The sequence below is a fragment of the Cucurbita pepo genome, chromosome LG01, assembly GCF_002806865.2.
Source record: "Cucurbita pepo subsp. pepo cultivar mu-cu-16 chromosome LG01, ASM280686v2, whole genome shotgun sequence".
NCBI classification, from domain to species: Eukaryota; Viridiplantae; Streptophyta; class Magnoliopsida; order Cucurbitales; family Cucurbitaceae; genus Cucurbita; species Cucurbita pepo.
Window position 1 is genome coordinate 9,226,781 of NC_036638.1, and position 24,931 is coordinate 9,251,711.

General features: G+C 36.6%; 5 protein-coding genes across 6 annotated transcripts; 4 read left to right on the top strand and 1 right to left on the bottom strand.

The window, feature by feature from the left end:
• Window positions 1-924: 924 nt before the first annotated feature.
• On the top strand, window positions 925-8,134 carry LOC111801114 (homeobox protein knotted-1-like 6). 2 transcript variants are annotated; one of them, XM_023685109.1, is made up of 6 exons: window positions 925-940; window positions 1,725-2,099; window positions 2,689-2,808; window positions 2,907-3,042; window positions 7,255-7,499; window positions 7,826-8,134. In XM_023685109.1, exons 2-6 carry the CDS (start codon window positions 1,788-1,790, stop codon window positions 7,985-7,987), a joined length of 975 nt encoding a protein of 324 aa, XP_023540877.1. In that variant the 5' UTR covers window positions 925-940; window positions 1,725-1,787; the 3' UTR covers window positions 7,988-8,134. The 2 variants fall into 2 exon arrangements, with proteins under 2 accessions (XP_023540877.1, XP_023540871.1); XM_023685103.1 differs by lacking the exon at window positions 925-940 and having other exon boundaries at window positions 1,448-2,099.
• Window positions 8,135-8,848: 714 nt separating this feature from the next.
• Window positions 8,849-15,250, top strand: LOC111809387 (polygalacturonase At1g48100-like). The gene is made up of 10 exons (XM_023695842.1): window positions 8,849-8,865; window positions 10,673-10,731; window positions 12,002-12,189; window positions 12,268-12,396; window positions 12,555-12,722; window positions 12,815-12,850; window positions 12,967-13,174; window positions 13,795-13,876; window positions 14,032-14,140; window positions 14,582-15,250. The coding sequence occupies exons 1-10, from the start codon at window positions 8,849-8,851 to the stop codon at window positions 14,996-14,998; spliced, it is 1,413 nt and encodes a 470-aa protein (XP_023551610.1). The 3' UTR covers window positions 14,999-15,250.
• Window positions 15,251-16,002: 752 nt separating this feature from the next.
• LOC111809764 (high affinity nitrate transporter 2.5) lies at window positions 16,003-18,710 on the bottom strand. Its single transcript, XM_023696181.1, has 2 exons — window positions 17,358-18,710; window positions 16,003-16,679 (listed from the first exon to the last, which is right to left on the bottom strand). Exons 1-2 carry the CDS (start codon window positions 18,500-18,502, stop codon window positions 16,301-16,303), a joined length of 1,524 nt encoding a protein of 507 aa, XP_023551949.1. The 5' UTR covers window positions 18,503-18,710; the 3' UTR covers window positions 16,003-16,300.
• Window positions 18,711-20,721: 2,011 nt separating this feature from the next.
• LOC111809463 (pectinesterase 3-like) lies at window positions 20,722-21,195 on the top strand. Its single transcript, XM_023695931.1, has one exon. It carries the CDS (start codon window positions 20,722-20,724, stop codon window positions 21,193-21,195), a length of 474 nt encoding a protein of 157 aa, XP_023551699.1.
• Window positions 21,196-22,630: 1,435 nt separating this feature from the next.
• On the top strand, window positions 22,631-23,113 carry LOC111809488. Its single transcript, XM_023695935.1, has one exon. The coding sequence runs from the start codon at window positions 22,631-22,633 to the stop codon at window positions 23,111-23,113; it is 483 nt and encodes a 160-aa protein (XP_023551703.1).
• Window positions 23,114-24,931: the final 1,818 nt, after the last annotated feature.

The following is a 24,931-nucleotide window of genomic DNA, read 5'->3' on the forward strand; positions in this document are numbered from 1 at the left end:
CTCAGATATTTAAATACGATGGAGGAAAGATTATTGCCCAAGGTAGAAAGAGAGCATTATAGTTTTCCTCATTATTTTATTTTATTTATTTTTTAGATATTCCCATCTCAACATTAAAAATATATATTTAAAAAATTTAATTGACACTTTAATTTACAGAATTTGATGAGTGACCCATGTTATTTCTGAAATTAATTGCATGAACAGATTTTGCCATTTTTGTCCTTTTCTTTTTTTAGTTGGCCCCAGGACATAACTTATAACACAATTATAACTTTATAGATATGTTCTTTTTTTTAATTTGATTGACGAGGACAAGCTGTTTTCTTTTTTTCTTTTTATTTTCAAAACATATCTAAGCTTAAAAAAAAAAAAAAAAAATGAAAGCTNAATGGTTAGTATTTTGTTTTAGAAATAAAATTGAATTTTTTATTATAATTTAAAAATATTATTAAACTTACCCATTAAAATTTAAAAAATCCTATGACACCTCATAAATTATTATATAAATATTTTAATATTACTCTTGAAAATTAATGAATATTTTGGAAGTTTTTTAAAATAACAAGAAACTTTTAAAAATTGAAAGACATATTTATAAACTATACCTTTTGAAAATTAAAATAGTATTTTTAAAAATCTTTTAATTGTTTTTTCAAAACCAAGTATTTGTAAAAATATATTTTTATATATTTTAAACGTAGGTTTTTAGATTTTCTTAAAATTTAAGGGTATTATTGAAAATTTTAAAAATTTAAGGATTTTTTTAACGATGTTTTTATTAATTTAAATTAAAATTGATAGACTTATGGGATATATATTAATTGTAATTGGATAACCATACGGAATTGCTTTAAAAAGGTCCATACTGTGAGGACAACTACGAGTTCAAGGAAAATGCATACACATGTCTGCATGTCCCTCTCTCTCTCTCTCTCTCTTTTTCTCTCAAATAATGCAACCAATAAATAATATTTTAAATTTTGAATTATTTTTACGCACATTACATTTCCCATATTTTCATAAAACAACAAAAATATATTAAAACCTCCAATAAAACATTATACTAAAAAAAAAAATCTCAATAAATGCTTTAAATCTAAAGGGTTTAATTGACGAAGGTACAATAATCAGAGACTTAAATTTAGGAACTTTAATATTGTAGGAATTGGATTGGAAAATCTTGGGAAAATTTTATATTAAAAATTAAAAATTAAAAATTAATAATATTATATTAATTATTAAAAAAAAAAGACATATTATTGAGGATTTAAGATTAAAATTAAAAAATATAGGAATTTATTATTATTATTATTATTTTTTGAAGGGTTCGGAAAATATTTAGGTAGGTGAAAAAAATAATGGATGATTTTTTTTTTTTTTTTTTAATTTTTAAATTGGCAAGTGCTGATTATTATTATTATTTTTTTTTTTTTAAAGGAAAGGTGGAGTCCAGAAGAAAAAAAAAAAAAAAGTGGCTAGTTTCTCTCTTTCGTCTAAGCTCTCGCACAGTGCGGAGCCAACCTAAGCATCTTATTCGTTGTTTGTTCTTCGGAAAAACACACTACTCGAGAACACCTGCAATTCTTCTCTGCCACTCCCAATTCCGGCAAACTCCATCTTCTTTCTTTCTGTTCAATCTCTTCCTATTATTCCTCTGCCGATTATTTTGTTTCCTTCTTTTAATTTCCAGTTGATCATCGCATACACATCCTCCCACGATTTCTCTCTCTCTCTCTCTCTACCTTTTGTATTTGTTTGCGCCTTCAATAAGGTATACTGCTACTATGGAAGAAATGTACGGCTTGCAGTCCACGGCGGAGTATTCGGATAAGGCGTTGATGTCGCCGGAGAATCTGATTTTTCCGCCGGATTATCAGAGCCTTTTAGTGAGCTCCGGAGCGTTTCGTGATCGGATTCCAGTGTTTGGATCCAACGATTTGCTTTCGGCGGCGGCGTCCGCGATTTCGGAAGCTGAAGCAGTATCGATCACGCCGGAAATTCAAGGTGAAGAAGATATGGTGAACGTGATCAAAGCGAAAATTTCTTCTCATCCTACTTATCCTCGTTTGCTCGACGCCTATATTGACTGCCAAAAGGTGAACTCCTAGGCTCTATTTCTCTCTGAACCAGAGAACAAAAATAAAAGCAGGCGATCCACTTCTCACACTGTGGTTTAACACAGACACCTTCATAAAATCCTGAATCCTTATCCTCTCTCCCTATTTCTTAATTAATATTATTATTTTGCTCTCTTTTGTTTTATAACCAGAGAACAAAAAGCTTTCTCGCCTTTAAATGCTTCCGTAGACACTGTCAACGAAGAAATAATTAACTAGGATAGAGGGGATTTGGCTATTTACTAGAACGATTTCTTTCTGGGTTTTAGACCTGCCGAGGGTTCAGTTTTTGTCTCCTCCAATTTTCTCTTTCTTTTAAGCTTCAAACGTCTTAAAGAAGAACAAGATTATGCTTACCCGATTTCGAATTTGGCTAGAAAGGGGGAAAACTGCGAGATGATCGATTATGATTCCGGATTTGTTTATTTTCTGTTGAAGTAATGATTGGAGAATTTGTTAGGTTGATTATTGTATGATATCGAGGCGTTTGAAGTCCGTGGGGGATTATTTCTTTTTGTAACAAACTGATTCTCGCGTGTATAATGAGATGCGGGTTTACTTTGCACAGGTAGGGGCGCCTCCAGAGATTGCACATTTGTTAGAGGGAATCCGTCAAGAAACCGACCTTTGTAACCGTCACGCTGTCACCACGTGCTTAGGCGCAGATCCTGAGCTCGATGAATTCATGGTTACTTCTTCGTCCTTCTCCTTCTCCTTCTTCTCCATTAACAAACCGAAATCTCTTTTTTGTTTTGCTTTTGTTAATTTTATGAGTCTTGTTTTTAGGAAACGTACTGCGATATGTTGGTGAAGTATAAATCAGATCTCAAAAGGCCTTTCGACGAAGCAACTACATTCTTGAACAAGATCGAACTGCAACTTAGTAGCCTCTGCACTGGCGCCTTCTCCAGAAGCCATTCCGGTCTGTATTGTTTAATTTCTCATTCTCTTTGATTACTATTCCCCGTTTCAAATGCTAGTTGATCGTTTGGTTTTATTTTGTGAATTAAATTTAACTAATTAAATTTTTATTGCCGTTGCCCGTATTGGTTTTAAGGAAATGACCCAAAAAAAATAGGGAGTTCTTAAGATTACTTAGGAGGAATGGCGTGGAATTATTTTTCTCTTTTTTTCTTAGTCTTATTGCTGATTGGAAAATCCAAGGTCTTAACAACCAATAATACAAAGGAACAGCGAAACCCTAGGAACTATATTTGATTGCAACTCTCATCTACAGGCGCTGTTTTTGGATTACGACCTTGTTAATTGTACGTTGAATTGTGATTCTTTATTGATCATATTGGAAATCTACAAGTGCAATAATGAAGCTTCCAAATAGTGTTTTCTAATAATTTAGAGTTCTAATTATTATATTTTGCTTTGGTTTAACTGCGGTTGCTCATCTATCTTGTTTGTTGTGTTTGTTTCCTTTTCCTCATTTTTTATTTATTTTCTTTTTTAGTTTTTCATGTTACATGGCTAAAAAATTAATAATAGAATAAAAATAAAACCTGGATGTGAACTTTTTCCGTGTTAGAGATTCTGATTTTGACATTTCAGAGTTCAGTGTGACGACATTGGAAATAGTAATATGATTTGGCGTATGGTATTAATTATTATTGTTTTCCCATTACTGTCCTCTAGTAAAAATAAATAAATGAAAAATCCTTAGTAAAAGGTTCAATTTTATATGCATCTCATGTTAATATGGTTTCTTGTTTTCAACTAGTCCTAATTCTCTTTATATAATTATAAACAAAAAGGGTAGGTTTTAATTCTTTGGTCCTAAATACAGGCGGTCTAAATCTATCGTGTCTTGTCTTTTAATTCTTTTATGACATGTCTTTGTAAACCTATCAATGTGTTCATGTTAATATCCATATATGCCATTTGTCTATCATTATTAGTGTAGTTATGTGTCCTTAAATGTTTGAGGTTTTAATATCTACGATCCTCCATGTTAGTAACTTTTTCGTTGGTTTATAAGTTATTTTTTTATTTCTGAAATTTTTGGCTCAGCTGAGAATAATTAGTGTATCATACCAAATATAATATTACAATTCTAGTTGAAAGGATTAAATCATATATGTATTCAGTTTAGAAGTTGATTTTGAGTTAATCTTTCAGTATTTGTATAGACGGCCTAGAAGCCATTTGTCCGTGACCACAATATTTGTTCCAATAATAATCTCTTGAATTTATCACTATTGTAGATTTATTTATTTATTATTATTTTTTTTGGCAAAAAAGGATGCCATTAAGAGAATAGAAATGGATAATTCTCACCCAAACAGCAAACTCATTGTGTTTGTGTGATAATCATTTGAGTGTTACACATATATGTCCGTATTATATGCTGATTCTTTCTTAAGATATATAATGGATATTGGCTTAGTTTGATTGTGATAGCTCTGATAATACTTGTCGAAGATATTTGTATTACAATTTCTAAATTCAATGGATTATGAGTGGTGCATGTAAGATGTGGGAAATGAGAAAATGAACCTTGGAACTTGTCGCTTGGGCTGCTGACTACCGATAAAGTGAAGTTTCAGTAATATCGTCTTGAAACTTGATTAGTTCATATAATTTCAATCCCCAGGTAGGAAAAACCTCATTATTAAAGAATATCAGTGACTTGCTTTGTGTTTTCCCTGACATGCAACTTATGGGAATGGGCATGTCAGGCTTTAAAGGTTAAATGTGATAATTTTTAAAATGAGTGAACTTAAAAGAAAAGCTTGTATATCAAAGATAATGGTTGGCAACTATTGTTTTTAATTTACTTTGGAAGTACAAATTAACTTTTCAGGTGTGAGGTTATCCTTATTAAAAAAACAGCCTCGTGTTCAGATTGTCTTAGCACGAGAGCTTTAGTGAGTCCTTTATATGCTTTCTCATATATAATCACTTATATTAAAGTCTCTTTGGTCATGCGACCGTTGGCAGATTTCCATTTGGATTTCGTATGGGCATATATTCACGTGCCCAAACGGTGGTATCTTGCTGGCTCATTTTTATGCAAAAATTTTGCATCTCAAGAGGACAACAAGGATTTGGCCTGAATTATTTGGCTTATTTTCTAACTACATTATTGCACTCTCTTTGGGCTTCCTTTCAATTTGTAAGGAATTTCCTTTGTATTATCTTGTCGTAATGCTTTTCCATCCTCATCCAGATCATCATTGATAGATAGGTTTGTGTTAGGAGCAAGCTAGGCCATAATTTTGATTATAGAAAATTTGTCCTAGTTAGCAGAAATTATTCCAGAAAATTTATTGTCTTTCATCAACACATGTCCATTTTTGTTTGGGTTTCTACTTCTAGAACCCGAATATAAAGGCGATGGTCTAGCTGTGTTCATCATACAAAATCACTATGTTTCTTTATGGACAGTGAGTTACTGCATTGATTTGTCTGGAACCACCAGCTAATTAATGATCATCTTTCTCTGGATAAATTAAAATTTTATGTAAAGGCATGAATAATGATTACATATTGGTTGCATATCTAGCTTACTTGTGATGCAGTGTAGTTATCTGCTTACTATTTGGTTTCCATAGTTTATCTATTGGTTACAGTGAAGCCTCACATTGTAGTTATCGGAACCCCTATTGTACACAGCAGAGTTCTTTGCAAATGAACTCTAATGTTCCAAGTGTAATATAACCGTTAGTAATTAGATCTGTGCTTTTCTGATGAAGAAGAATAAGATGGGCCTTTAAACTAGGGTCTGTAGGGGTGAGTGCTAGGTGGTTACTTACTTTTCTGTGCTACTAGAAAGAACGAAGCTGTTTGTTTCTTACATGTGTTTTTCATGGCCTTCCATCAGAAGGGTTTTCTAAGTCACCATTATAGTTTTCATGGCTTGTTTTGCTTGATCTCTATTTTTATCCAGGAGTAAGAAGTTTGAGGAAGAAAGGACAGCGTTCGGGGAGGAAAATAAGTTCTGGGTAATGGCATGGCCCGCTATGAAAATTGAAAAAGTTTGTCTGGGAGAGGAAAGAAGGGGATAAAAAAAAAGTTAGGGAAAAAAAAAAAGTGTGAAAAGTTTAGTGAAAAGCCCGGGTTGAGCGGGTGGTCGAGGTTTCCATACTGTCACATGTACTCCCGCAGTTTTCGCTGCGAAGGTGCTTTTGGTGCCCTCTCTTACCCACGCACTTATTATGCACTCCCAGCTGGTTAGTGGTTGTCACTTATATCGGCAAGTACTCTACCGTGTTATTTGTGCGGATGATGTGTACGACACGTGTCCCTTCCTCACTGGGTAGCTGGAGTTTACCGTGCCCACCCTCACTTGTACCCGTTGCTTTATCTTTCCCCCTTTGGGGGGGCCCCTTTTTCTTTCTTACACTAGGATTGAAGTTGGTGCCCATCATCGGCTTTTTTACTTTGTCTGAGCAGAATCAGCTAACTAGCCAAGAGATGAGAAAGGAAAGTCAGGGTTGGATCAGAATAGTTTCGCTAACCAGGTGGGATTCTCACGTTCTTGACACGAAAGAATCGCACACCCCCCTCCAGATATGTTGTGATGTTTGAAAGTTTGAAACTAGAAAGTGGTCTTAAAAGGGTGGTCATTTAATTCACTATCAACTAACAACTACCATGTGCTTTGTTCCTGGCTGTGGCTGGGCATTAGCCAGGAGTAAGGAAATGGGTTAAGGGTCACTTTCTGGTTAAAGAGAACTTCGCCAGACCATGTGGTGGGGGGCATTGCAGTACTGCTCATGGGATATCGTCGAGGGAGGGAGGAGGTTCTTATTAACCTCGAAGCTCTCGTGGGTCATTGCAGAAAGTGGATTTATGTCGCCGTTCAGTCTTGTCTATTCTGACAGTGAGTTCTTCACCCCCCCCCNGAACGACTTAACCAGACACTGCTGAAACGCAGCTTGGCTTCCCTTTTCCTTCTTCCTCTTTTGCAGTTAGCAGTCAAATCCTTGTTTTACCTTTGAAATGCCTTTTTTGTGGGGTCCTATCTTCCTGCCGTGCCCTTTCAATATCAATCTGCACTTCTTCTTTAAGACATTGAATCGTACATTTTTTCATTTCATTTACCATGGAGCTTTATTTCTTGCTTATACATGATCTGAATTACTACTGCCAAGTAAGAATATGTTTTCGATCTCGTAAACAGATGAAGGAGCTGTCTCGTCGGATGAAGAATTGAGCGGAGGAGAGATGGAAGTTGTGGAGCCGGAAACTCAAACCAAAGGCGAGAACAGGGATCTCAAGGACAAGCTTTTACGTCGATTTGGCAGTCATATTAGTAGCTTAAAATTGGAGTTCTCAAAGAAGAAGAAAAAAGGAAAATTACCAAAAGAAGCCAGGCAGACACTCCTTGAATGGTGGAACGTTCACTATAGATGGCCATATCCTACGGTATGTTTGCTTATAAGCTTACGTAAATTTTGTAATGGACATCGTATGGTCACACATAAAAGTTCACAGCATAGAAAATACGGACTGGACAATGGTTGATGCATTAATTCACTTCATCATGCCTTAGTCACGTGCTACGAATCAGGCAAAAGACGGTCTAAAGTTTTTAATTATTTCACTAAGTTGCCATCTATCCCAAATATAGTTCATTACGGAATTCATGATATTAAAAGTTGCTTAACTAAATAAAGAAATCCCTCATCGAGGAATATTTTATGATTGTTCTTGAATTAGAGGGCCAAAATCCGCTGCTTTTAATCATGCAGGAAGCCGATAAGGTTGCACTGGCAGAGAGAACAGGGCTTGACCAGAAGCAAATTAACAATTGGTTCATAAATCAGCGGAAACGCCACTGGAAGCCATCAGACAATATGCAGTTTGAGGGAATGGATGGGCTTTCTTCTAGTAGATTATTCAGAGAGGACTGAAACACTTTAATAATAATCTCAAGATGTATATTCCCAATGTTGTTTCTTCTAATATCAGCTTTTGTTTGCTTTCTCGTCATGTATATCCGGAAATATATCTATTATATATATTTATTTAATTGCTGAAGAATTTGGACGCTTAAATTATTGCTTGCGTTACAAATATAGAGAATAAATTCCAAGTTTCTTATTCCAATTTTTGGTATGGCTAATCCACTTGATATAGTGGCTGTTTTGGCTGGGAAATCTCAAGTTTTCTGTAAGCATTTTCACAACCATCGACATGGATGGCCTTGGGTTAGCAAGGGCTTATTCAGGAGCCATGGGGAAATACGAGTGCTGAAAAAATCAGAGCATTTCTCCGCCAATATTTCATGAAACATGTCGCGCTGCTAAATGTTTGTATTGTAGATGCATGGGCTGCAGCATAATCACTCAGAAAAGCCATCGTTGTTGAGCGCTGCTACACTCAAATTCCTCGCCAGTTTCCTAGCATTATGACTAAACACGGCCCGATACCCACTGTAACCCGACCGCCCACATACAGCTAACAGCCGTATCCACAGCACTCAAAGATTCGATGAAGAAGTTATAATAATCATACCTAACATAGCACCCATCATACGCAGGATCCGAGTTTTCATCTGCCCATAACAGAAATCACAGTCCGAGTGAGAAAGATGGTTCATACATGGTCCAAAAGCATCAACACTCGTGAAGCAAGAAGACGAGTAAGTGTCTCTATGGATTCGATCCAGAGGAAGAAACTCAAATAGTAGAGATTCATTATGAATTAATAAGCTTGACTGACCAAAAGGAATATTATTAAATTAGACTTTAGTTTAATTGTTTATTCATAAGATGGCCAAAGTGGTCTGGTAATCATTTAGTTGTGAACTGGGAGAGACGAGTAAAAACCTACTTTTCGTAGAATAGAGTCCAAACAAAGTTAATTCTACTGCGTAAATCAATATTCCGCCACTTATAGTTTTATACACTTAGGATCACACAACAACAACGAACACACTGGGATAAACATAAAATGATCACACGACAGCAACGAACACACCGGGATAAACATAAAAATAGGAGAGAAAAAATGCAAAAGGGAATATTGGCTGATTTGTATTACGATCCAGGTGAACAAAAAAGAGATGAAACGCAAAGAGAATATTGACTAAAGATTTATATTAATGGCTTCAGTTATGTAACAAAAGAAAATAGATAAGTTTTTATGCACAATAGGCCTTCTCGAAGGTTTCTACCTTAAAATTTCGGAAAACTCTGTATTTAGAGACGAATAAAAGGTGCACATGAATCCAAAATCTAGGGTTCAATCGGATTGTCCCGGGTAAGAATTAGAGCATCCCTAATGTCTTCTATTAAATTTATAGAATCATCATCTCCTTTTCGTTCGTGATTCTACTTTCAAAGAATCATCATCTCCTTTTTGTTCGTGATTCTACTTCCTCTTCCTCTCTGATTTGTACAATCGGTACGAAAGTGACATTTTTCTCCACAACTCCAACACGTTACGTTTGATCTGTCTAAATTTTTTTCACGATTATTTGATTTTGATCGACCTTTGTTTGGGCCCTTCAATTTACTCATTTCCCTTTGGTCAAGACTGAGAACACTACGAGATGAATATTTAGATTCTCCTTTGCGAATATTTTCGCTAAAAACTAAATCTCGAATTTTATCGAACTTCAGTTTCTCAAATCAGCAACAACAATATCCCATGACTCGGGTAAAGATGGTATCAAAATCAATGCTTTAATTTCATCTTCAAAATTAATTTTTATAGAACTGAGTTGACTTACCATCATATCGAATTCATTTATATGATCAGCAACAGATGCACTTTCATACATTTGTAGATTAAACAATTTCCGCATCAAATAAACCTTGTGCATAGCTGATGTTTTTTCGTACATATTCGACATCGCCTTCAACAGGTCTGACGTCGTCTTCTCATTGATGATGTTAAACACCACATTTTTGGATAATGTCAACCGAATCAATCCTATAAAGAGTCATTTTTACTATAAAGAGTCATTTATACCCTTTTCCATATATATTTTTAGGATCTATTCTCCGAACTTATTTCCTTTCTTTTATTATTCCCAAACTAAAGAAATTATATTATAAATAACAAATATTACCATTTATTTTAAAAAAAAACTTTTATTATTATTATTATTATTATTTAATAATTATTATATTATTTTTTAAAAATGTATTTCAAAACTAGTAGAAAACGCTCAAGAAGTGAAGAGTACATTTTTTGAACGGCAGAGAGAATTTAGGTTCAAAAACAAATTGGGCCGTAGGGGCTATTCATAAGGCCCAGACCCAACATCTCTCAAATGGTTAAAACGGAATTTTGGGCCAGATATTTAGAGATCACGGGAGGCCCAATATTGAATTGGGCCAAAGACTAACCACAAGGCCCAAATCCAAAAATCTCCCATCTTCCTCGTTCGGCTCGGCTTTGGCAACTACCATTAAACTGGTACAGCAGAGAGTCGAAAGAAAGAAAGAAGAAGCGCATCGCCGTAGTGGCACCGACCGGAGCATCGAGTGGGCCACCGCGTGCGACGGCTAACCAGGTGGCCAGATTCGAATGGAGCCAAATGGAGGTCACTACTGTAATGCCGAGCCGCATCTTTGTTGAATATCCAGTTCCATCAACGTGCGAGCCACTTGCTCTCTTGAAAAGGCCTCTTTATACAACTTTACAGGTATTCAACTATATAAACTGCCCCCATGATTTCATGCTCCATTAAATTTACTCACAAACACAACAAAGAGACCACAACACCCACCTCCTTTTCCCAGTGGATTTTACTTATTTATTTATTGATTTCCATTCTGCCCTCTAAACTTTGTTCTTTATCTCCCATTTGACTCTTTTCTGTATAATGGGGCTTCTGAGTTCTGATAGCCCACTAATCCAGTAACCCCTTCTGCTTGGTGCTTCTGATCATGTTACCATTGATTTTGGGCTGTCATTTTGACACCCTTTTCTTTCATATTTATAATCTTGATGAATCTGTGTCTTGGTTAGAAGTTCATCTTTAAATTGTTCAGCTCTTGAGTTTAATTGTTCATGGCCTGCAACTACATTGGCATTTACCCCGAGGGATTAATTGTAATCAAAGCCAACAAATGGATGATTATTATTATAATTGTGTCCCACGGGATCCCACATCCCGAAGCATTCCCATAAGTGTGTGCTTTAAAAACTTTGAGAGGAAGCCCGAAAGGGAAAGCTCAATGAGGACAATATCTACTAGCGGTGGGCTTAAGCTGTTACAAATGGTATCAGCGCCAGACACCGAGCGGTGTGCTAGCAAAGACGTTGGTCCCCAAGGGAGGTAGACTATGAGATCCCGCATCGATTAGAGAGGAGAATGAAGCATTCCTTATAAGGGTGTGAAAACCTTTCTTGTACATTTTAAAAACCATAGAGGAAGCTCGAAAGTGAAAGCCCCAAGAAGACAACATCCGTTAGCGTGCACTTTTAGCTGTTACAATTAATTTATTTGTATTTTTAATTTTTAATCTTGAAAACATTATGTTATCCATTCGCTGTGCCGTAGGTTGCTTTCATAATTTGTCTGATTCATAGTTTTAAACACAACAAACAAACAAAGGTGCTACAAATAATTGTAACTTTCACTAATTATAATACCATTCACTTGCTTAGGATGAAGTTTTCTTTATGTTTATTCTTTTTGAGCTGGCTGTTAGATGCCAATAGGTAATTCCTTTTTGGAAAATGGGCTGTTTTTCTTTTTGATTTTTTGAATATGACATGCCTTGAATTCTCTATATATATATACTGAAGACTTCACTACCCTGTTTCCATTTCCAATTGAACTTAGCTTAAAGTCCTCTAGTGTTAAAGTGAAATAATAATGCTTTTGGAGATGAAACAAAGAAGCAAGAATTTAACTCTTTCATTGGTTCTGTTTTTGGTGGTCTCTTTGCTGGTGTCTTCTTCTGTAGTTAGAGTGGAGGCAAGGAAGCAATATCACAGCAAGAAAAACAAGCATCAGAAGCAAAAGGGTGTTGACAATGGCAATGGTTCAGGTCCTGCACCACCTCCATTTCCTGATTACAATCAAACCCAGTCCACCATTTTTAATATCTTGTCTTTTGGAGCAAAGGGCAATGGAGTTTCTGATGATTCCAAGGTAAAAACTGTCCAAAACAACCTTAAAATGGTGACTGATGTCCTGTTTTGAACCTGTGAAAAAAACCATCTTATGCAGGCACTTCAAGCAGCATGGGAAGCTGCATGCGAGATTACTGGAGCTACATTAGAAATACCATCACAGTACAAGTTTCTCATCAAACCCATAACTCTAAAAGGCCCTTGTATGCCTCAGCTCGTTCTTCAGGTTTGCCTTGTTTTCTTCTCCTTCAGGGGTTTGGTATGTTTGAGAATGTTTCAAAAAAAGACAAAAAGTATATTCTTTTGACTCGTCATGTCAATAAATTAGTGCTGCTTAGAGTTCCAAGGATAAGATATTTAATTGGAAGTGGCATTCCAAATCAGGTTGATGGAGCTGTATTGGCGCCTACCAAAGTGAGTTCGTGGCCTAAATCCAGCTTGTTTCAATGGCTGAATTTTAAATGGCTTCATAACTTCACCATTCAAGGCTCTGGCACTGTGGATGGCATGGGCTTTAATTGGTGGGCTCGCTCCAGATTCGACAATAACAAGGTTGGTTCTCTTAATCTTCATTAAATTATGCTAATTACATTGAGAGATCGTGGTTTTAGCTAAACCATGTCTTGTTGTTTTTGTTTCTGCAGAAGAAAATGAAGAACACTCCAGATATGAAGCCTACTGTAAACTTTTCTTACTCTTTCTCTCTTCTTTTTGCTCATAATTACAGTTACTCTTTCTCTCTTCTTTTTGCTCATAATTACAGTTTTTAAAAGAATATTTTGCTAATTAATGACAGGCATTAAGATTTTATTCCAGTTTCAATGTGACAGTTCGTGATATCACCATAATAAACAGTCCACAGTGCCATCTGAAGTTTGACAACTCCGGTACGGTCCAAGTTGACAATATCACCATTTCTTCGCCGGAGAACAGCCCCAACACCGACGGCATTCACCTGCAGAACACACAAGATGTCGAGATTCAACACTCCAACATTAGCTGTGGTATGAACAGAGCCAATTCACAGCCCATCTTTAATAATATTTTCATTGTTCTTTCCAGAGTTCATACTTTTTTACTGCATCTTTTTCTATCTATTTACATGTTCATTTTCTCATAGAACAATTTTTTACTCAAATTTGCATATTTTCTCTCTTATATATTGGAAAATTATGAGGTTAAGAAGCATATCTCCGATTCACTGGTAAAGTATAACAGTCTAAGTCCACCGCTAGTATTGTCCTTTTTGGGCTTTTCCTTCTGGGCTTCTCCTCAAGGTTTTAAAACTCATCTACTAGGGAGAAGTTTCTACACCCTTACAATGAATGCTTCGTTCCCCTCTCCATCCAATGTGGGATCTCACAATCCACCCCCTTGGAAGCTCAGCATCCTCATTGGCACATCGCCCGATGCCTGGCTCTGATGCCATTTGTAACAGCCTAAGCCTATCACCAATTGATATTGTCCTCTTTAGGCTTTCCCTTCTGGGTTAGGTTATAAATCGCGTCCACTAAAAGAGAGGTTTCCGTCTCCAACCAATGTGGGATCTCACGTAAAGCTACGCCTCAAACAAAATGGACTACACAATTGAACCAACTTATTATAAGATTTGTTATTTTAACAGGAGATGACTGTGTTTCCATTCAGACTGGCTGCTCCAACATCCACATTCATCATATCAATTGTGGCCCTGGACATGGCATAAGGTAAATAAACTCCTCATCAATTTTACTTTTTCACAAAGGTAATTCCTGTAGATAATATTACTCATGGCAGTGATTACAAATTAACCATTTTGCTCAACTTTCTTAAACATTATTATTGTCAGCACTAAAGATGATTTTGTTGCCTATAATTACAGCTTGGGCGGACTTGGGAAAGATAGAACAGCTGCATGTGTCTCCAATATTGTTGTCGAAAACATCTCAATTCAAAACACTCTTTCAGGAGTGAGAATCAAGACCTGGCAGGTAAAGAAAACAAAGGGGTTAATTATGGTGGAACTCTGAATTATTATATGTACTCTCTGTTGAGATTGTTGAGAGAGGAGTCTCACGTCGACTAATTAAAGGGTTGATTATGGGTTAAGTAAGGAATACATCTTCATTGGTATGAAACCGATCGGAAAAACCAAAAGCAAAGCCATGAGAGCTTATACTCAAAATAGACAATATCATACTATTGTGGAGAGTCATGGTTCCTAACATGGTATTAGAGTCAGGCTCTTAACTTAGCCATGTCCATAGTAAAAAAGTGACAAGCCTTGAAGGTGTAGTCAAAAGTGACTCAAGTGTCGAACAAAGTACTTTGTTCGAGTGCTCCAAAGGAGTCATGGTTCCTAACTGTTTATTAAGCATGATTGATGAGGTTAGGAGTGTGATTTGTGATTGGGTTTGATGGAATATGAACAGGGAGGAGTTGGGTCAGTGAAGAACGTATCATTCTCCAAAATCCAAGTTTCTGACGTAAAGGTACCCATTATGATAGACCAATACTACTGCGACAAGTACAGATGCAATAACCAAACAGGAGCCGTTGCAATATCAGGCATAACATACAATCAAATCATAGGAAGTTACACGGTGCAGCCTATTCACTTAGCCTGCAGCACCCAAATCCCTTGCATAGACGTTGATCTCATAGACATCCAGCTCAACCCATCTTCACAATCCACAGCCTTTCAAAGCTCCCTATGTTGGAATTCTTACGGTAAATCTCAGGCCCCTCTCCTTCCTTCTAGCATAGACTACTGCTTGAGAAGCGGCGGTGGCGGTGGCGCTGTTAGGAGAATTGCAAGGTCCCATGATTATGATTATGTCTGCTACTAATGCACAAACCTCTCCACTTTCTCTCTGTTTCTGTTTTTCCTCTTCTCCGGCTTCCCTTCTGCAGATTTAGTTTTGGAAAATGTAGAGAGGTGATGATTGTAAGAGCATTTATGGTTGTGGGCTTTGGCGTTGATATCATTTCTGAGTCTATGAGTGTCTCGTTTCCCGATTAGTACACACACAGTGGCCCAAATTTCGTCCACCCATTTGCCAAAAACGTTACTTTTTTACTTTATTGAGAAGGTTTTGGAAGTTGTAATGAGTTGAAGTGGTGATTTATTCTTCTATTCGCCTCTTGGTAAATTGTTTGGTGGAGAAGAAAGGGCTAACTAAAACAGAGTTTAATGATGGTTATAGTGGAGGAATGCTTGTGAGGAAAGAAGTCCGTGTTTGGGTTAGATTTAGACATTTTATGTCTCATCTTATCGATTTTTTTAATTCAAACAATTCTTGTTAAATAATGAATCTAACCCGATTTAACCTCATTGATTTGGATTGGAGTGATTTTCCATCTTTTATTTTTAATAAAAATAAAATGTTAATTTGTGAAGCATTAATCATTTGTAGTTATTTAATTAAAATTTGCAACTAAATTTTAATATTATTATTACAAAAATATTTTTCAAATAATTAAAACCTTTTAAGGGGTTGCTGGAGAATAAATAATAAAAAATTAATTAGGTAATTAAATAAAAATATATAGATATAATTTTATCAAAAGTAAATATGTAATTTTAAAATTAACAATAAATTCGAGTTGGTTCGATTCAATCCAATCTAACTTTAGGAGAACATAAGAACTCAACCTGACTCATAAAATTTATAACTTACCTATTAGGTTGGGCGGTGGCTTATAACTTTTAGAATTTAGGAAAATAGATACACAATATCTACCACTCAAAAGTGTAAATAAATATGAAAATATTACTACTTGGGTAGAATTGGGACTGAAGGTTCAATCTTCATTCATATTCACCAACTAACTAACTTTTGAGAATATATTTTAATTCGGAAAATAGATTAAGAACCAACTGAGTTGATCCCAATCTGAATTATTATAAATTAAAATAGAGCTTACATGAAATTTATAGATAATCATACTAACAAGTAACAATTATTTACCTAACTTAAACATAACCGATTAAATCTTGTCTCCCACTACACGTGGACGGAAGAGGAAGAAAAAACAAAGCTTAAGTAGCATAAACGGAGTACGTACGAATTGCGTCGTGGAAGTGGGCCTTAAGCCCAATAACAGAAAGGCCCAAACTTCAAGCCCAACATGGTTTTTTTTATGTTCTCTCAGACGTGAGGTGAAGCCGCGGCAGAGGCAGCATCAGCAGTGCCCTTACTAAGGCTTTTGCCTCTTTCAGTTCGGCTGTTATCAGCAAACTTGAGGGCAGCCAAATGGTAGCCTTTGGCCTTCTCCTCAGGGGTCCACTCCGACAAGTAATACTCTTCCTCGGAAGCTATCTTGGAGGAAGCTGGTCCGGTCAGCATGCTGCCCCATTGTGGGAAATATATTAACACTATTGGAAGAGTGCACCCTATTATCATCACTCCCATCAGACTTATCCCCTTCTCTTTGCTGTATCTTGACCCTCTGAAGAATATCAGCTGAGTTAGTACCGACCCCACGTTCCCCCCCGCTCCTGTCATCCCCGATATTACCCCCAACGACCTGTCACCAAAGCTTAAAATGTTAGAGTGTTCAAAAAAATCGATCACCCCAACAACCCAATCTAAATTATATCGTTTTTGGTTGAATTATGAACTTATTTGAATCAAAAATATACATTTATTTAATTTCATATTTATTATTTATGATAAGTTTGCAAAATATATATTGAATTTGAATGGCAAATTTTAATAAAATAGATGTTTTACAGACTAATATTTTATTTTTATTAAAAAATAAAAAATTAAATAAAAGATTAAAACAACTCAACTCAATTCCGCCTTAAAAAAATTTATGATTGGATTGAGTTCATTATTTAATAAGAGTTGTTTGATTTGAGTTTAGAAAGATGTCTTAACCCAATCCAACCAACCCCTGAACACTTTTATTAAAATGTTTGTCTACACGTCCAAAAGTGTTTGTCTACATAGCCATATAAGGTTTAACATCGTTGTAAAGAATTAATCATATCTTTCTATTTTTTCTTTTTTACGGTGGTCAAACATGGAAAGTATATATATACAAGTCATCTTCACATTTATTTTATTTCATATTCTTATTCTTCAAAGTTTTAATACTTATTTATTTTCCTATTTACTTTATAAAAATCCAAGCCCAATTTTGCAAAATAATAATAATAATAATAAAATAAAAAATAAAAAAAAGTTTGGGATTATGTACCTTCTGGAGATGAAAGGAACGACGCCAAATGTAAGTCCACACGCAGCTTGAACAAAGAGAGAGAAAATAATCATAATGGCAATGGAAACACTCAAAGACTGAACCAATCCAAGAATCACACAGAAAACACCGCCCAATGTCTGCACCAACCACAGAGCCCACAGCCTACCCCTCATGCCGTACCTCTTCGCCACCACGTCCGACAGTATCCCTCCGTACGGCCTCGAAAAAAGGTTAGCCAGCCCAAAGCTCGCCGCTATGATCCCTGCCGTGTGCAGGTTCAAATTGAATCTATCGTAGAAATAATTCGCTATTATATTGTCAATCGTTAATTCCACCCCAAAACAGTACCCATAAGTCAATGCCAAAATCCATCCCCTGTAATTCTTCGCCCCATTGTACACCACCGTTGAAAATTTGTCTTTTGCCTTCTCCCCTGTTTTCTGCAGCTCCCCGAAGTTCCCGTCCGGCGTGTCCTCGCCGAGCATCAGAACCGCAAAGGCCGAAAGCGTTTGGAAAATCGCTGGGATGAAGAAAGCGATTCTCCACGCAGTGAATTTCGTTGCGCCGATGTGCTCGATGATGGCGAACACGTACGGCATAATCAGCTGTGTTGCGCCGCCGCCTAAGTTCCCCCAACCGCCGGCTACGCCATTGGCGGTGCCGACGACGGTGGAGGAGAACATTGAGCTCATCCAGAATTGGGTCGAGACGAATGTGGCGAGAGAGAATCCAGTGAAGAATCGAACGAGAAAAAACGAAGCAGGGGATGAGGCTATGGAGGTTAAATAAACAGCCGGCGAGGTTATGAGGATGAGTGAGGCAGAGGCGAGACGTGGTCCGACTAAATCACAGGCGGAACCCATCATGATACGGGCAAAGACAGCGCCGGAGACGGAGGCAATTCCGGCGTTCCCAATGTCAGTGTCGGTTAAATTAAGATTGTCGCGGATCACCGGAAGCAGAGGAGCTGCCGCAAAACTTGAAACGAAACAAGCGCAGAACGAAATCCACGACAGGTGAAACGTTCGCATGTGAGGAGCTGCGACGGAGAATATATTGAATTTGGTGGATTTGTGTTCGGAGTCCACCGGAAGAGAGAACTTCCTGGGCTGAGCCGCCGGTGCTCCGCCTTGAACCGCCATATTCACGGCTGAATTTTGTTTAAAATTGGGAATTTGGGAAATTATTTAAAGGGAATTTAGGATGGCTCTTTGAGGGATCGAAAAGGGGAAGATTGGAAGCCGGAAAATATGGTGGAATAGGCCAAATCTCAGCCTTATACCGACATAGTTATCGACGCAAATTGGTTTTACTCCAAACAAAAACAACGACTTAGAGACATGAAGAAGACGATTGTATACAAAATGATGAATATATGCGTATGAATGAGGTCACCCAATACTAACTAGCCATGCCAACTCACCATTTTTTAATAACAAGGTCTATTTCTCTCTAAAATTACAACTATACCCACCCACAGGATATTCAACAAAGTCGGAGATTAACCTAAGTTCGTTGTGAAAAGACCGTTCTATCCATGTGATATGTGAGGTCGGATGGCAATGGACACAAAAGTCAACACACGGGATATACCCTCAGATTCTGACCTTTACATTGAAAAGTCCAGTCTGTCCTTGTCATATACGATATAACGATAAACGACAAAACCGGAATATACCCACACAGATTATCGAAAAAGAAAATGTATTTACACCAAACAAAATTACCCTATTTGCAAAACAAAACTGTAATTCAAGAATTTAATTAGCTCGGGCTATTAGTTCGGTTACATTTTTAGAAAATATAAAAAAATTTNCTATTTGCAAAACAAAACTGTAATTCAAGAATTTAATTAGCTCCGGCTATTAGTTCGGTTACATTTTTAGAAAATATAAAAAAATTTAGTTACTACCAAACTAAATCTTATCTTACTCGCTCAGTAAAATTATTAAAATTATTTAATATTTATAATTGATGTTAGTAATTGAGAAGCTTTGATATTTAGGTAGGAGCGTTACGAAGATAATTAATTGAAAGTCGTAAAGTAGGGACGGTGGAATATTCAACCATGAAGGTGGGACCACTCCCGAGTATCCAAGAATATTCTGCATCGTTTTTTTAATTCAATTTATTTGTTTATTCATATTATATGAATCTGGCTTAAGATTCATAGTCAACTTGGTGGTTAGCTCAAAGGTTGCCCAAGTCAATCCNGGTGGAATATTCAACCATGAAGGTGGGACCACTCCTGAGTATCCAAGAATATTCTGCACCATTTTTTTAATTCAATTTATTTGTTTATTCATATTATATGAATCTGGCTTAAGATTCGTAGTCAACTTGGTGGTTAGCTCAAAGGTTGCCCAAGTCAATCCTTTCCTCCTATTAAATAAAATAATCTTTTCTATTTCCAATCAGAATCAGCCACGTGGACCCTAGTGGCATTAAATATACTTTTTAAAAGTAGTGCCGGGAATTTGAAATTCAAATTGTTTTTTTTAATTATTTTATTTGTAATACTAAAAGGAAGAAATTAGTTGCTATAAAATTTATAGCTCTGGACAAATGTTATTNCAGTGGCATTATATATACTTTTTAAAAGTAGTGCCGGGAATTTGAAATTCAAATTNTAGTGGCATTAAATATACTTTTTAAAAGTAGTGCCGGGAATTTGAAATTCAAATTGTTTTTTTTAATTATTTTATTTGTAATACTAAAAGGAAGAAATTAGTTGCTATAAAATTTATAGCTCTGGACAAATGTTATTAATTAAGGTCTCACTCCAATTAAGAGAGTATTTTTTAATTATAAACTCATGATTATTTCTTAAATTACTCGACTTCTATTGTCTAAACACTTCTGATACATGTTAAAGTCATGTCTTGAAATTTGTTAAAAGAAGATGTGTGAATAAATAATTTTTTTTTTAAAAATTGAAGTCCTCAAATAGAGCCAATTTGCTATTTAAAGCNAAAGAGAGTATTTTTTAATTATAAACTCATGATTATTTCTTAAATTAATTGAATGTGGACTTCATCGTCCAAACACTTCTGACACATGTCTTGAAATTTGTTAAAAGAAAACGTGTGAATAAATAATTTTTTTTAAAAAAAAAATTGAAGTCCTCAAATAGAGCCAATTTGCTATTTAAAGCTAAGGAAATACCGATTCTAACCCTAGAATCAAGGAAAGGCTCACAAAACTAGCCGTTATTATTGGGCAGTTAAGAAGGCACTGAAGAGCATATAAGCACCCAAACACGCCAAGTTCACACAGACCTCGAGGAAGAAGTTGAAAACTAAATAAATACATAAATAAATAAATAAATAAATCCCAAAGCTATTTATTTTATTAAATTAGAATGGCAGAAAAACACATGGTTTTGCTCTTTGTCGCGGCCGCCGTCCTCGCCGGGCAAGCTGACGGGGCCGACATCTGTGAGAAAGCGGAATACATGTCGCTGTGCCGGTCTTCCGTGAAAGGCGCCACCGAGCCGGCAGCCGGGTTGCAGGCAGCGATTGAACACCTGATATTGGAAACAAAACACGCGAAAGAGTCGAGCATGAAGCTGGGCGCTATGAAGTGTCTAGACGTGTGCAAACAGAACTACGACGACGCCGTTACGGACCTGCAGAAAAGTGTTCAGTACTTGACGAAAAACGACAAGCCTAGCCTGAAAATCAGCCTGTCTGCGGCATTGACGGACTACGTCACGTGCGATGATGCGGTGATGGAAAGCGGCAACTCCAAGAAAGTTGGAGACCTCATGAGCGTCGACGTTGTGCTGCGACATATGGCTGCCAATTGCTTGCACTTGGCCTCTTTGTTGAAGTAATTTTTCCATCGCTTCGTAGGCCGTGCTTAGGAAGAGGAACGGGCGTTTGGGCCGACCGATGTATCGTTTTGGTCTTAAATGATTCCGACTTGTCGTAATGTGATAATCATAGAAGGCGACAGTGGAATCAAATTTCACAATTTGTTTCAAATAGATCTTATATATATATTAGAAGGTGAGAATTATTGTTTTTCCACGTCACCTTCTGTAAGTTAATGGATTTAGATATTTTATTATTTTCATCTACCTATAAAAGTATCTAATAATTTTGATTTTATTCTATAAATAAATATATTCACTCTTAAGAAAAGTCGGACAGAATCTTGAAGGGATGGGAGGTTAGGTTACGATAACCCAGGTGGGGCTTCTCTTCAATCTTAGGATAACCCAGGTGGGGCTTGGGGCTTCTGTTCAATCTCTTACTGAGCACCGTCTCCTTCTAGGGCATTGAATAACGTATCGATTCTTTGCCCTTTCTTATTCGAATTTCCAAGATATTAAATAATGGACTGCCTAGTCGATTTTTTTTTTTTTCAATTTGGTTCATTTTCATTAAGTAATCAATTCGAAACTAGCTTCTTTACAAACTCACTTGACCGAACCCAAATATCCAAGCGGGTCCAAGGAGAAGACTCCCTACACTCTCTCATATATTCCAGAGTCCCTCCTTAATGGTTATATAATTTCCCTCCTTAGTGAATATATATTTTCTATACTACTAAATATAATATTCCAAAGTATACCTGAATTACACTAATATTTGAACTTATATTTTAAATTAATTTAGATATATTACTGATAAAATTAAATACATTTTTTTTATTACTTTAGCACAAAAAAATCTAGTAATGTTGAGCTGTGTATATCATTTGTATCCAAACTCTTGTCCTTTTATGCATGTAGCAGCCATATAAACGATATAATAAAAGTATATCAAATATATAATTAATATACATAAATATTTATTTTTCATACATTAATTATGAAGGCAACACAAACATTTAATAACGATAATTATTTTCTATAGGCATTTAACTCGTATATTCAAACACATATATTTACATTAAAATGTTTAATATATACCCATTAAATAATATATGTGATCTTTAATTTTAAAATATTATTTAAAAATTCAATGGAGTTATTTTCTTTAAAGAGTATAGTATTATTAGTTAATTAATTTTATATAGTTAGAATCTAATTATTTTGGAAAAAATGAATTTAATTTAAAGGTAAAGAAACATTCAATCTCACACTAGAATGAAGGAAAGCCAAACAAAACAACCCGTTGGTGAGGAAAACTGTTAAGAGTCGTGTACAGCCACGGAGGCACCGAAGAAGCTTATAAAGACCAAACCATCGCCATATTCCCAAAACACTAATAAAAAGAAAAAAAATAATAATAATAAATTAAATTAAATTAAATTAAATTACAATGGGTGGAAAGCAGTTGGTTATGGTATTTGTGGCGGCCGCTATGGTATTGGAGGGCGAAGCCGAGGGAGTCGACATCTGCGAGAAAGCAGACGACGTGCCGCTGTGCCGGTCGTACGTGAAAGGGTCGAGCGATCCGAGACCGGCGATTAAGAAAACGATCGAACAACTGTTGTCGGAAACAAAACGGGCGAAAACATCGAGCGAGAAGATGGGGGAACCGGGTTTCATAGGGGTGTGCACAGAGAACTACGACTCAGCCATTGATGACCTGCAGAGTAGCCTACTGAGTTTGGAGAAAAACGACAAGGCGAGTCTTCAATCGAGCCTCAGTGGGGTTTCGACCTTCTACGTCACGTGTACCGATACGGTGTCGGAAGGCGGGGTGCGCATCATGAAGATTGCTAAAAAGCTTGTCAAAAAAGATTCTAAGCTGCAGCGTTTGGCTGGGACTTCCTTGTACTTGGCTTCTTTGTTGAAGTGATTTTCCCCGTAGCTTCCTCCTACTTCATAGGGCGTGCCTAGGAAGAGGAACGGACCAAGGGAGATTGGCCCGGTCCGATGTGACCTTTTGGTCTCATATAATTCGGCTTCTCCTGTTATAGTAATCCAAAAGACCGCCGGTTCGATGTGACCTTTGGTCTCAAATAATTCGGGTTGTCGTATTATTATAATCCAAGAGCGACACCGAGATCTTTTTTTTTTATTTTTATTTTTTTATTTTTTTGTATTAAAGGAATTGCACAGACGTTCTATATCAAACTCCTCTAATCTCAATTATAGATTAGTATATACAATAAATGGCANGTACGACTTTAGATGAACGTTTTATTTTCACAATAATTAAAACTTTGATTTGATTAGAATAATTATATATTTTCAGTTTTAAGAAGGATCCCAATTCTAACACATTTTTATTTGATTAAAAGAAAATGAAATTAAGAAAATGACAAAAATGTCGGTCGTGGAGGAAGAATTTCAAATAAACTTGGAAATACGTTAAAAAAAACATTTAGTTAAATATTTCAATTTAGAATATATAAATAAATAATAATAACTAAATATCAATTCGCCGGCAGCCAAATCACGCACCTCCGCCCTCAGCACGTGAAAGAATCATACCACGTACTAGCTCAAGGGATTAAACGCTGTCGTCTTGGGTTATGTGGCACTCTCAAATATTCTCACGTATTTACTCTAGGGATCAAATACGATCCAATTTGGAAGCCTATGCGATTTCGATTTGACTGCAAGGGGCCACTCTCAAAGTAGTGCTTATGTGACCATGGAGAACAGTGCATCATATATTCAAGCCAGAACGAGGCATACACAAGGTTCAAGAGAACGAGATTTGTCTCTCAAGTGGTGCTCATCTAGCCATGTGAAGGTTAAAATTGAATCAAAGACAAGTTCGAAGAGGATCGGGTAGGGCCCTAGACCATAACCTCAAAAGTTGGAGTTTTGGCATGAGTTGCGGCATGCGGCTCTAGAGTTAAATTCGTTTATATTAAAGATGAAAGCTCACCAATTTGGTGTCAATTGAATACTCCACCATTCCTAGGCCATATGGCTTAAGCAACGGCTTAAGAGCGAGCTACCCTATGACATATGAGTGTATCACAGTGAGGGTGAGGGCACATGAGTATATCACAATGAGGGTGAGTGTTGAGAAACGAATCTCTTGTTGACTTCCTCTGAAATGGATTTTTCAAGAACAGTGTTTAAGTGTTGACATTGGGCCTCCAACCCATATGTCAGAGTTTGGATCATGCAGCTCTATCCATTACGAATTTCGTAAATGATATGTCATGAATATGGGAAGGTCCAATGTCTCGATAGAACCCGATGGATGTTCAGGATGTTCGGGTGTAATGTTGGCATTGGGCCTCCAGCCCATATGTTGGAGGTTGGATCATGCACCCACTATCCGTTACGAATTTCGTAAATGATACGTCATGAACATGGGAAGGTCCAATGTCTCGATAGAACCCGGATGGATGGATGTTCAGGATGTCCTGGTGTAATGAACGACACATAAGTCCATTCTCAATTACATGACCAAGTGAGCTGTGATGGCTGGCGACATCCCGTGACTTGGGATGACATCATGACATGTGGGTCATGTTAATTGGGAACCAAGATGAGAAATGAGATGCGACATTGCATCAAAAGACCTTGGCCTCAAGTAGAGGTAATGTCGAGTCAAATGACTTGGCCTAGTGTAGAGGTAAGTCAGCCAAGTCATAGATGATTGAATATGCACGCACAGGCAGTGTGTGTGCCCAAACAATCTTGAATTCTA